Below are 12,351 nucleotides of genomic sequence, written 5' to 3'. Positions count from 1 at the left end.
ATCAAAATCAAAATCAAAATCAAAATCAAATCAAGAATTTTTATGAATTAAAATAAAAAATATTCTTAGTGGATTCTAGGGTTTTTGACCAATTTTACTTAAACTCAACATATTGTCAAATCAAAAAGATTCTTTTGTTGAAAATTGATTGTGTTAAAGTTAAACAAAGGAAGGGGAAGAAACTAATGGGCCAGGCCAGGGTCCAAGGCCCGCAAACCCATATAAGGATGGATGACCCATGACTTAATTTTACATCGTCACGGTTTCGATTTTAAACAAACAAACACAAAATCTTCGATTTGTTGGCTTTTTTTCTTTCTTTCTTTTCCACTTTCTTTCGATTTTATCCTTTCCATGATTCCTTTCATTTCCAAATTTCCATTCCCACATTCCAATCATTTCATCCGAAATTTCATTCTAATCTGCTCCGAACTTTCTTTTTTATTTTATTTTTTTTTGAATTTTTTGAATTTGATCTTTTTCCATATCTCTTCTCTTCATGGCCATTCATAGTGCGGGTCCCACATCAAACCACCCTCTCATATGAGGACACGTGGAACTCACTCCGTCATCCTTTACAGGCCTCTCACGTTTCCTTTGCCTTCCTCGGTTCCCAATCCCATCATTCTCTTTCTTTCTTCTCTTCTTTCTCTCTCTCTGTCTTCCAATTTTGCTTTGTTAAGTAGCTAGCTGTTCTTCTGCTGCGTGTAAGACTTAAGAAGCTACCAGAACTCCCAGGATTGCTATAAAATCCAATCTCTTGTCTTCTCAAATCTGAAATCTACCTTCTTCCAAGTGAAGATTCAGATTAATTCGTCTCCATCTGTGTCTTTGTTTCATCATTTCGATCATTTCCATCTAGGCTTTAACAACCGAAGGTAATCCATTTTATCTCTTTTCCAGTTCAATTGTTTCTGTTACCATTTTTGGGTTTGGGTTCGAGCTCAAATCCCATGTTCCTTCGCAGTGCTTTTTTCAACTTTCAAGGGATTTCACCCGATTTCTTGTGCCGCCGTGTGTATTACTGCACGTAGTTAGTACTTTCCTCTCTCGATTCTTCTACTTTGAAGGTTTTGATTTTATGAAAGCCCTTGTTTAGTTTTATGTCGTCTGTTCTGTTGTCAATTTTTTTTTTCTTCTTCCTTTTAGTTTTAGGTAGCATTTGCGAGGATGGATTTTGCAGCTGATTCCTGTTCTAGCTGTTGTTTCTGTATTTCGTTTTTTTTTCTTTCCCAAATTTCTTTATAACTTTCTCTTGAGTTTCTCTTTGTACAAGTACTTTAAAATTACTTTTCCTTCAGCAATTTTGTTAGGTTGCTGAGATTTTTGTATGGGTTTTGGGAATGGCTTTTCCTCTCATCAGAAGATCATAAAATGGGTTTAACACTGTTGCTCGATCTTATCTTAGTTCCGGTTTTCGTGTCTCTTACATGGGTTCTTTCTTTGAATATGACGTGTAAATATCTATTGTTTTTCTCTTTGGGTGCCTCAATTTTGTGGATTGGAGTGTTTGGGCGGCGGTGATTCATGATTCATGTCAATGGTAACATCTGGAAGCCCTTGTGTATTGCTGGCAGATGGGATCCTTTGGATATCGATATTTATCCCTTGTCGTTTTCCTAGGGTTTTCTGAATTTTGTGTATTGGAATTTGGGTCTTTAATCTCATTTACCCTGTTTGGTCTTTCTTTGGCAGAAGGAAGTCCAGAACATATCGCAGTAAGGCGGAGCTTTTTGAGAAATGGTTATGTTTGGTGGAGGACTAAAAACTGGGGATTTAGAATCTTCCTTTCAGAAGCTTATGGTATTTGGAGGTGGAGAAGGGAAAATGGGTACTGGAGTGTTGACTGATTGGAAGGACCTTCCGATGGAACTTTTGTTGCGGATTGTTTCGCTTGTTGATGATCGGACTGTGATCGTTGCTTCTGGTGTGTGTACTGGCTGGAGAGACGCTATATGCTCTGGTCTCAATCAGCTTTGTCTTTCATGGTATAGCTTATTTCACTCTCTTTCAAACCCCTGTTACTGCTTCTGCTTCCCTTTGTTTCTGCCATTGATGCTTCTGCCTCCTACTTGTAATGGATTGTTTTTTTGGGGGAGTAATCGTTTGTGGTGTTGACTGTGATGTTATTTTCCTCTTCTTCTTTTCATATCCTTAGATTTATCATGCACTTGCTTCTACTTATATTTCTTGGTTCTCCCATCCGCTCTTTTCTTTTGACAATTTTATGTAGGTGATTCATTTTTGTGCTTTTCTGTTTTTTCTTTTTTCTCCAAGAAAAAACCTTTACGGAAGGAAGATTCTTGTCCCCGTAATTTGATTTGTGTTGGGACTTGTCTCAAATTTGCTTTTTGAACGTTTAGATGGATACGGTGAATAATCTGCACTTCGGGATAGTGAAATTGCTAATCTAGAATATTTCATCCTCTGCCCCAACCCAACACACACGCCCCAAGGGGATTGTTTTGAGGAATTTTTATCTACTCTATAAAGGAAGATTCAGTGCACTAGGCTTCTGCCACTTTGAGTTTTGGGGAGGTCTAAAGGCACCCTTGCTTGGGGAGAGGTTATTACCCAACTTGAACACACGATTTTAAGTTGCAATGAAGCAACCTTTCCATCGTGTTAAGGTCTACCTCCCTATTTTGACCTGATACTCAAATGATAGCATATTTGATGTGTTATTGAATTTTTTTTGTTGACACCTGAATTATCGGGTTAGAACATGGAATTTGTATTTCATTCTCAGTGTTATCATTTTTCCCTAGCTGTTAATGTATCTTTTGCCTCGTGGATAATTTTGTTCTGCTTCTGTTCTGTTTCTACACTCTGTATGATTTCCTGTTTTTATTGTTTTGACACTGTTAAGAAATTCTGTAACTGTAAATTTATCTGGTGCAGCATCATTCATTGTGCTTAGATCTCAAGGTGGATATGACCCCCCCCCCCCTTATTTGCTGAGTGTTGTGTTTTTGGGCAAGCAATCCATATGAGTAGAAAAATATTATTCTGATTGTGGAATAATTTAGTCCTTATTGAGTCTGATTCATCTTTAACTGAGTGAGGATACGGTTTACACTTGCTGATGGGTGTAGCTAGCGGTTCACAATAAAATTCCCTGGTAAAATGTTTTATTCATTTTTTTAATTACTGCTGGGGGAATTGGAGAGCATTTTGAGGTACATTTGTTTACCTTTTAGTTGGCATATTTCATTTAGATTTTATATTGAATTGGTCCAATTATCGGGAAGACTTAACGTTTATATTTGTTAGTTTTTGAACCAGATTATCTTCTTGGATATGACTTGAGTCTTTCATTCTGGCTGTTGATTATCACTTTGCTGTTAGATCATGAATACTTTGGTCATTGATATCCAGCATTATGATCTTCTTGCAGGCTTTAGCATTGAAGACCTGAAAGTTATCTTAAGACATGGTGGACATGGTTATTCACATATTCCTGGTGTTTATGTGCATGTCTTTCATGGTGATCTGGATTCTTTGATTGACTACTTAAAGAATTTGACATAAGGAATTTTATTCTTTGTTTCAACAAATGCAAGGAAATCTACTGGAGGATTGATTGTCTTTATTATTTTCCCGTATCTCTATTAAAGTCCTTGGGGGTGCATATTCCTGGGTTATAGCTCTTCAATTTTCAGAATTTTAAGATACATGGTTGGATAAGTGTCCTATTCAACATATTCGATAACTGCATTCCTTTGGTTGAGACCAAAACTTCTGTTTCACCAAGTGTTGGTTGTCTAGTCTAATATTGAGATTTTGCTTTTCAGGTAGTAAACCTTTTGACGTGCTTGGTATAACTTGAAAACTATTCTTATGCCTCATCCCTATGGTAGCTTATATGCATTTGACCGTGGTGGGGTCATATGATCTTTATTCAAATGATAACTACTGATGACCATTTAGCTTCTTTGCTGCTCTATCAGATCAAATAACTTTTTTGGGGGGAGGATGTTCTAGATTGAAGTTTGAATGTGTCATCCTAATTGGTTTGATAAGTGATTTTCCATTTTTCATTATGACAATTGGTCTCACATTGTCTTCACTACTAATGTTCTTCATTGCCTATTTAATTTCTTCCCCATGCACATCCTACAGTCTCTGGTCACAACTGATTTAATTTATTTTTCAGGTGCCAAAACAATATGAACAACCTTGTGCTGTCCCTTGCCCCCAAGTTCACGAAGCTTCAGACTCTAACTTTACGCCAAAATAAACCACAGCTTGAGGATGGAGCAGTTGCGACCATCGCAAACTTGTGCCATGATCTGCGGGACTTGGACCTCAGTAAAAGCTTCAAGCTCACAGATTGCTCCTTGTATGCTTTGGCGCATGGTTGTCCTAACCTTACCAAGCTCAATGTCAGTGGTTGTACAGCCTTCAGTGATACTGCCCTTGCATATCTTACGGGCTTCTGCAGAAACTTGAAGTCCTTGAATCTCTGTGGATGCATGAGAGCTGCATCTGACAGAGCTCTGCAGGTAAATGATCTTACTGTTTTCAACAGCCAATGGTATATGTTTTACTTGCTTTTGGCCCTCCCTGGCTTTGTGGATGAGGATTTTTATTTATTCTCGCTGCCTACCTATGCAGGCTATTGCTTGTAATTGCAATCAATTGCAGTCTTTAAATCTGGGTTGGTGCGAGGAGGTCACTGATGTAGGAGTGACTTGTCTGGCTCATGGATGCCCGGATCTTAGGGCCCTGGACTTGTGTGGCTGTGTCCTTATTACAGGTGGGCAAAGGCAAACTCCATCCATTATGCTTGCTGTTTGTTACTATAGAAATATAGAATGAATGTTAAAAGACATTTTGATGTTTCCATTGTGCTCTGTGCTTGGCAATGATGATTTTGTTTACTGGTGTTGCATGATTTTGCTTTCTGCAGATGAGAGTGTGATAGCATTGGCAGAGAAGTGCTGCCATCTGAGATCTCTTGGCCTGTACTACTGCCAGAACATAACGGACAGAGCCATGTATTCTCTAGCCAATCTTCGGGTGAAGAGCAAGCGTGGCATCGGCCTCGGCCTCGGCGGCGGCCTCTGGAACCACCCTGTGAAGAAAGGAGACAGCAAGGATGAAGGGCTCATGAACCTGAATATAAGCCAGTGCACGGCTCTCACTCCTCCAGCAGTTCAGGCTGTGTGCGACTCATTCCCTGCACTTCACACATGTCCGGGAATGCACTCCCTTATTAAGAGTGGCTGTCTCAACCTAGCATCAGTGCACTGTGCCTGTACGAGTTTGGCTCATGCAGCACACTAAATCAAAATCAACTATTATGGAGTTTCTCCCCGGAACCAACCAAACAAACAAAATCCATCCGTCTTTGTACATATGGTGGGACATGATGAGGCGGTGATGGTTGTTTTTTAAGCTTTGGTAGAGACGGCTTTGCTTTTCCTTGGAAAAACCAAGTATAGAACTGTGGATTTATTTTGTTTGTAACTTTTTTTGCATCAATATGGACTTTGAAAACTACTACACCTGCTTCACTACCTTGTTCGCGTGCTTACCCTTAAGGGATTCAATTTAATTTAAGTTGGTTCAATCGATCTGGAGGTCTTCTTTCTGAGTGACTTCAGATTTTGCTCATCAGAAAGATCTCCACTTCTCAATCTGAAGCCTAAATTTATTTAGTAAGCCTATGATGCGTTTGATTCTTCTTTTCTTTTTTTCGTTCTTTGGGTTAGAAGATGCCTTTCGTTCTTCACAAATAGTACTGTGGTGCTCATCGTTGCACACGCACGCTAGACCCAGCTTTCATTCTTCAATGACCAAAATACTATTTTAGGCTCAAATTTGACCACAGATGCCTCATTAACTTCATGGTGCTCCTGAAAGAATATAGCATATTAACTCCAATAATCTAATTGCATCAATTTGGTCAAATAATACATGTGAAATTTTAAAAAAGAAAAAAAAAAAAAAAGTTTCTTCGTAAAATGCTGTCTTTGATTCTTCTCCATCAAGGGAGAGAGGAATGTCTTTCTATCATGTTTTTCTATCCATCAAGGGAGAGAGGAATGTCTTTCTATCATGTTTTTCTATCACACAATGAGGATCAAATGCACATCTAAATAACAAACAAATCACAAGTCAAAGCTTTAGTAAATTCTACATTGGTTCGATCACTATTTGTGGTACACAAAGGCATATAGTTTGCCCCGGGATGGTGATGTAGACTACCTAGACACCTTATCCTTCCTTCAATGGCCAAATTGGGGAGAAAACAACAACAATTTATTTGGTTTCAGAAGAGGCATGTGTCATGTGGAAAATTCAGAATTTTTACAGACAATTTAGCTAGTGAAACTGCTTGTTTTTATCTAAATACGGTCTGGTGGCAGCCCCCTCCCCCCTTTTCACTACATACAACTCTTTATCTCACTTCCAAAAAGTTAGCATGGAAAGTTTAATTTAAAATTTCCTTTTGCTAAAAAGAAAAAACCAAAATGGCCACCAGGGAGGAAGCCAAACGGCCTGTTGAGTGCAACCTTAATTATATGCTCCGCAGAAAGCGAAGGTAAGCTCTATTTGGCCTGAAGAATTGGTTTCCCATACCAAATAGACTAGCTCAAAACTTTTTTGCCTATTGAGTACTCGATTAGGTACCCCAGTACCTCAGCAGCGCCTCGAGGTGCATTTAATTGCTTACATGATTGTCCAGATATTCCCCACTCCATTTCATGACACCTTCGTTCATCAATTTTTCCCACCCTTTCAAATTTTTTTTTTCCTATCGAGGTATTTGTAATTGATTAAGGGTAACGGATGTAATTGATTGCAAATTTAGGAGGTCTATATGTAATTTTCCAATTTTTCTTTCAGAGGAAAAAGTCGGTAAGGAGGTTCAAAAGCGTTGTCACCTTGTGAGAGATTAAGAGAAGTCCGTATTGGGTTTAAGCTCCGAAGATGTGAGGTGCTTCTCTCAAACCATAATGTCTTGGATTGGATTCGATTTGAACACATTACCCTTCTAGTTTTCCTTTACTTTCCCAGCCTTAAGGAGCTTAAAGATTGTAGAAATTTGCATTTAGGTAAATTATTCACAAAGAAACATGGTGATAATCGAGAGGAAGAGGATGCAGAAGCGCTTTATTGCAGTATTTCTTGAATTATGCAGAGGAAACTAAGAAAAATTAATGAGAAAATTACCAGAAAATTTCCGATCATGGTCGTCATTTGAAGGGTTACTGCATACTTAAAGTTTGGGACCATAGATTTAGGTCTTGGAAGAGAATCTGGAAACAGTTCCCCAGCAAGAAGAAGGGGGAAAAATCGATGAGGTATTCCTCTTCTCATAATCTCTCTCAATCCGCGTCTTCCAAACTTCTTTTGAACTCTCGTCTGCTCCATCAATGTTAACTATTGTGGGCTGTATTTTTCGCCTCATCATTTTGAAGTTTTGCTTCCGTTTCATTTTATTTATTTTGTCTAGATCGTTATGGTTTGACAACTGAGAAACCATAGGATTCGTAAAGGGCATTAGTAGGTACCATTGTCAGACTTTTGGTTTGTAGCTTTATGAGAGATTCTTTTTGGGTCTGATGTTCATCACAACTTGATTACATCCTCAGGGAGCTTTTAAAAGATCAATATAAGCTCTTCGCCCTAGTATTGACAGATTGAGACCGAATGCTTGCATCCTTGGCAGATCTTCAACTTCGGTTCGAAAAAAAAGGATTTAGAATCGGGTAGAGCCTGGGGTCTCATTATATAAATTAGCAAAATAACATAAAAAGAAAAACTTGTATTTATAGATTTTAGCCCTAAATGATCATTCACAATTGTTAGATTTATTCGAGCACGTGTGTTGAGATCATAAAAATCGTTTGAACATAAGATATGGGTATTAGAATCATTTTAAAATTATTCAATTTTATTTTAATTTTATTTGAACCTTACTAGTGATCTTCTACGGTTATTAACGGAATGGCCCTTGTGGTTTCTGAAACATTAGTGGGTTAAATAACACCATGAACAAGCCCCAACTTATGAAATTTCTTTTTCTCCTCTCTGCCCCTCACTACGTTTTAAAATTTCTTCTATTTCCTTCTCGAAATTTTGAAAATTTCCACTGACCCTCTTTCATGTGTGAAATATCAAGTAGCCCCCATTAGAGAAAATTTTTAACCCTAAAGATAATGGGTAGAAAACTCTGTGTGTTGTGTGAAAATATCGGTGCTTGGCTCTTCCGATGTTAAATCTTGACACCCCCTGGAAGAAGATATACAATTTTTACCCACACGTCCAAAAACTTTGAACTTAACATCCCCTTCAGGATTGTCTTGGTCTTTTTTTTTTACCCAATGTTTCCTCCAAGAAATTTATTAACAAAATGTTTAGGTATCCGGGTAGAAAAGGTTTTGGTTAACCCGTGGATTAGGTGGTCCCAAGTTAACTCCCATGGGGTTTTGGTAGCTCCCATGTCTCGGGTTCGAATCCCCTCTGCTCCTCTATTTCTCACATTTGACAGTTATGTGCTCTTTGACTTGAACATGGGACCGCTACCGGCTTCTGTCCGTAGTGGGAAGGGATCACGAAGAGCTCCTGCTAGACTAGCTGGGCCTTGGGCCACAACCTAATCTAGCTGTGAGCCCATGGAAAACACTGGCTGGCCAAACCTGTGACTTTTAAAAAGTCAAATCATGTGAATTTGCCTTTCCAAAGCTGATTATCAAATGCAGTGAGACTGAATGAAACTCAATGATCAAAATTTAAATGGTTTTGAATTAGTCATGTCGTCTCTTAGTGTGATGATTATAAATTGTTAGACAAGTTTTTTTTTTTTAGTATGAAAATTTTCCTTCGGTTTCCTTCAATTCTCGTTGCAACCAAATAAACCCACCGTCAAAGTTTAAACACTCACAAAGGGAATAAAAAATGTCATTATATTAACCTTTGACTAAAGTCAATATCAGTAGCAACAGATGTTTATACAAAGGTCTCAAACGCTTTTCTCCTTTCATAGTTGCAGCTTTGTTGGGGCCAGTTGAACTAGCACACCCGAATCTGCCTACCCAAGGAATCGCTCTTTGAAAGGATGCACAAGCAATCAAAGACATTTGTGCAGGAGGACCAACTGAATTAGACTTTAAAGCACGAGGTTGGACTTTGAACACCAGAAGCAACACCTTTTGCATTCTTACAAATAGAAGTCACCTCACCTGCCGTAGATTTCAAGCTAATACCAGCGAGCTCTACTCCTTCACAAGGTACAGCTTCACTACATGAGATGCTAACTGCTTCCTTTGTGGGGGTTGTACCCTTGATGTTTCTGAACTTAATGTCTGTCAGCTTCACACGTGAAGGCTGTTGCATTGGGTAATGTCGACACATACCATTAGTAATCATGGAGACAATGTAATTACATAATCAATCTTCAACTAAAAACATGAGGTAGAGTGATCAGAATTCCATCTTTCAAACTGATTGACCTACCTCTCTCCCACCAAACACAAAAAGGGATGGTTGTGTAAGAATACTTACACCAACCTAGCCCATGAGAGCTCACCCACGACCAGACTTGATAGTCTTATTTGGTGGGGAGCGTCAATGTATTGATTTGATGAAATGAGGGCGGTTATGATAAGGTGCAATTGTGTTAAGACTTAGGAGAGAGATTGTCAAAGAGTATATTAGTTCAGATTGAGTAGTACTATCCCACAGGTGTGAAGTGTTTTTTTTTCCTTGTTTTGGGGCTTTTATTGAACTTACCTTAGAGTCGCATTGTGCCTTGTCACAATATTGTTGGGTGACGATGATGGGGTTTTTTACATCTGTCATGGTAATATCCTCGAATATAACATTAGAAACTGTGTTAGCTTCTGATGCTGGCCATGTTTTGATCCGAACACCATTATCAGTACCAGTCAAGGTACAACCAGTCACCTTCAAACCATTCACTGCCTTTTCACCTGGATACCTCCCGAGGCTTCCCAAGCTACAAAAGAAAGCAAAAAAGAACATGGTTAATGTCAACTGAAACAAGTCTCATCCTCCATTTTTTCTTCATTTTTTTTTCGGGTGGGGAAGAGGGGGGGGGGTGGGGGGAGGAGGGGTGTGTTGGGGTGTGAGTGTGCCTAAACTTGAGCACAACCCTAGGAGCCCCTATCTAAACCCAAGCCCATCACACTGCTGGTAAGGCCAACCTTACATTTAACCCTGCCCAGCCCAAGTGTAGTAGGTTTTCCCAACAAAATTTCGGCCCTAACTCACCTAGGTTTTCATGTGCCCATTAAGTCATGGAAAATACATAGCCCATAGGACCCTACTTGGGCTAAGCCCAAGCTTTAATGCACATAATTATCATGGAAATAGAAAAGCTCGTCACGGCCCATTTTATATTAAAGCCCATATTTCAGTATATATGAAACCCATCCCACACCTAACGTGAAGTACAGGCCCGGTCCACCCCTGTTTGCTCTCAGGCGGGCTTGGGGTAGTTGGGTTTTTCCTTGACACCCCTATATTATTTTAGGGCCTGTTTGGTTACATGAATCCAGAGATTTCAAATCTCTGGATTCATGAATCTGAGAATTGTACCCGTTTGATTGTAAAAATCTCCAGATTCATGAAATCTAGAGATTCACATTTTTACACTAAAAACGTGAATCTGTAGATTTATGGGTAAGGGGTGAAATCCAGAGATTTCAAAAAAGCTATACATTTGCACATTCACAAAAATCACGTCAATCAAATAATTTTTTAGGATGAATCCACAAATTTCATTCCACAACCAAACATTTAATTTTATAAATTATGACTCCATAGATTTTAAATCTCTAGATATTAGAAATTTCCAGACTCATGTAACCAAACAGGCCCTTAGATCATCTGCACAAATCAGTATGGATTTCTACGTAAGTATTTAAGCATGATTATCTTGTAATATACCTGATGCCATGACCCGGTCCACATTTCACATTGGTGACGGCAATGTTGGAAGTTCCCGCTCCAATGGACACGCAATCATCGCCGGTTCCAATCTCACTGTCATTAACGGTGATGCCGGACGAATCACCAATGTGCACACCATCAGTATTTCGACTCGTACCGGGGGCTTGAATCTTGACATCTTTGATGGTAAAGTCACTGCATTGACTGACAACCATGTGAAATGCCTTACTATTAATACTAGTTATGCCGCTTAAGGATCCACCGGTAATCGATGCCAATTGCAAGCTCTGCAACAAAAGTGAAAGACAAAGGGAAATAAGTATCAAGTTTCCAATTATTCTCATGTAAAATTCCAATAACTCACAGTTTGGGCCATTTTGCAATTTGAATTGGCACTGTGAACACAACTTGTGGCCCAAGACTTTTCTCCTTGACCATTCAGAGATCCACCGGCCCCACTGATATTCAACCCGCTCAAACCTCTGAATGTAATCCATGCACCATCAGATCCTGAGGCTAGCGGAGCTATTAATTTACCACTTATCTCAACATGAGGAGATTTGCTGCAAGGACCGGCAAATGTGACTGTACCAACCAAGAAGTCTCCTTTTGGGACCAAAAGGGTAGATTGCGCCGAAGATTTACAAGCAGCAGCCCATGCAGCAAGGAATGCCTTACTATTATCCGTTTTCCCGTCAGAGACTGCTCCATGCTTGGTGACATCAAACACTGTACCCCCTGGTCCCGATGCTGATGATGGTGACGTAGCCTGTGATTCCGGTGCTGATGATGGTGACGTGCCCTTTGGTTTCGGTGCTGACGATGGTGACGTACCCTTTGGTTCCGGTGCTGCTGATTGTTTTTTATCATTTGATTTTAGAAGCCGAAACTCAACGGTTCTAGCTTCACCCTCCCATAAAAGGAAGCATAATAAACAAATTAACATAAGAACCGTGCTTGAGCCCATTATTAATTTCCCCTCGCCAAATAAAAATTAAAAAAAAAATGTGAGCAAAACTAATGAGCTGGGATCAAGTAGAACCTTGGACCTTCTTTGGGACAAGAGGCTCAAGCGATCCCAACTCCAATGGATATTTGGTAGACTTGATTCAAGTTGTAATGCTTGTGGGGTGATTTGAAATTTATACCATGAATTTTCATCCTAATTTTGGCAAAATAATTTCAACCCAATAATTGGGAGAGAGAATTCCCTTCAACTTACTATTGTTGTAGATTATAATTTTGCGGTTGAAAATCAACATCCAAATATGGAATGGTTGCCCTTTTCGGTCGGAAGAAATAGAATTAAAGGAAAGATTTGATTTTTCTTCTCTAAAAAATAAATCACCGAATAAAGGAAATATTCGATGAAATAAAACTTAAAATAGAAACTAAAATATTAGGAAATATCAAATGTAATTCAAA

The 12,351-nt window shown here is 39.1% G+C and overlaps 2 protein-coding genes across 3 annotated transcripts; one reads left to right on the top strand and one right to left on the bottom strand.

Moving 5' to 3' along the window:
• Window positions 1–658: 658 nt before the first annotated feature.
• Window positions 659–5,667, top strand: LOC149026939 (F-box protein SKP2A-like). Of its 2 annotated transcripts, none has more exons than XM_089157505.1 (5): window positions 659–878; window positions 1,696–1,988; window positions 4,157–4,505; window positions 4,618–4,759; window positions 4,913–5,667. In XM_089157505.1, exons 2-5 carry the CDS (start codon window positions 1,741–1,743, stop codon window positions 5,287–5,289), a joined length of 1,116 nt encoding a protein of 371 aa, XP_089013631.1. In that variant the 5' UTR covers window positions 659–878; window positions 1,696–1,740; the 3' UTR covers window positions 5,290–5,667. The 2 variants fall into 2 exon arrangements, with proteins under 2 accessions (XP_089013631.1, XP_089013639.1); XM_089157513.1 differs by lacking the exon at window positions 659–878 and adding an exon at window positions 885–1,543.
• Window positions 5,668–9,114: 3,447 nt separating this feature from the next.
• Window positions 9,115–11,893, bottom strand: LOC149026938 (exopolygalacturonase-like). The gene is made up of 4 exons (XM_089153859.1): window positions 11,291–11,893; window positions 10,924–11,213; window positions 9,745–9,970; window positions 9,115–9,339 (listed from the first exon to the last, which is right to left on the bottom strand). Exons 1-4 carry the CDS (start codon window positions 11,891–11,893, stop codon window positions 9,115–9,117), a joined length of 1,344 nt encoding a protein of 447 aa, XP_089009985.1.
• Window positions 11,894–12,351: the final 458 nt, after the last annotated feature.

The sequence above is a fragment of the Hakea prostrata genome, chromosome 1 (assembly GCF_041222555.1).
Source record: "Hakea prostrata isolate BN-2017 chromosome 1, UWA_Hpros_2, whole genome shotgun sequence".
Taxonomy (NCBI): domain Eukaryota; kingdom Viridiplantae; phylum Streptophyta; class Magnoliopsida; order Proteales; family Proteaceae; genus Hakea; species Hakea prostrata.
This window is presented reverse-complemented; position numbering and strand designations above follow the sequence as displayed.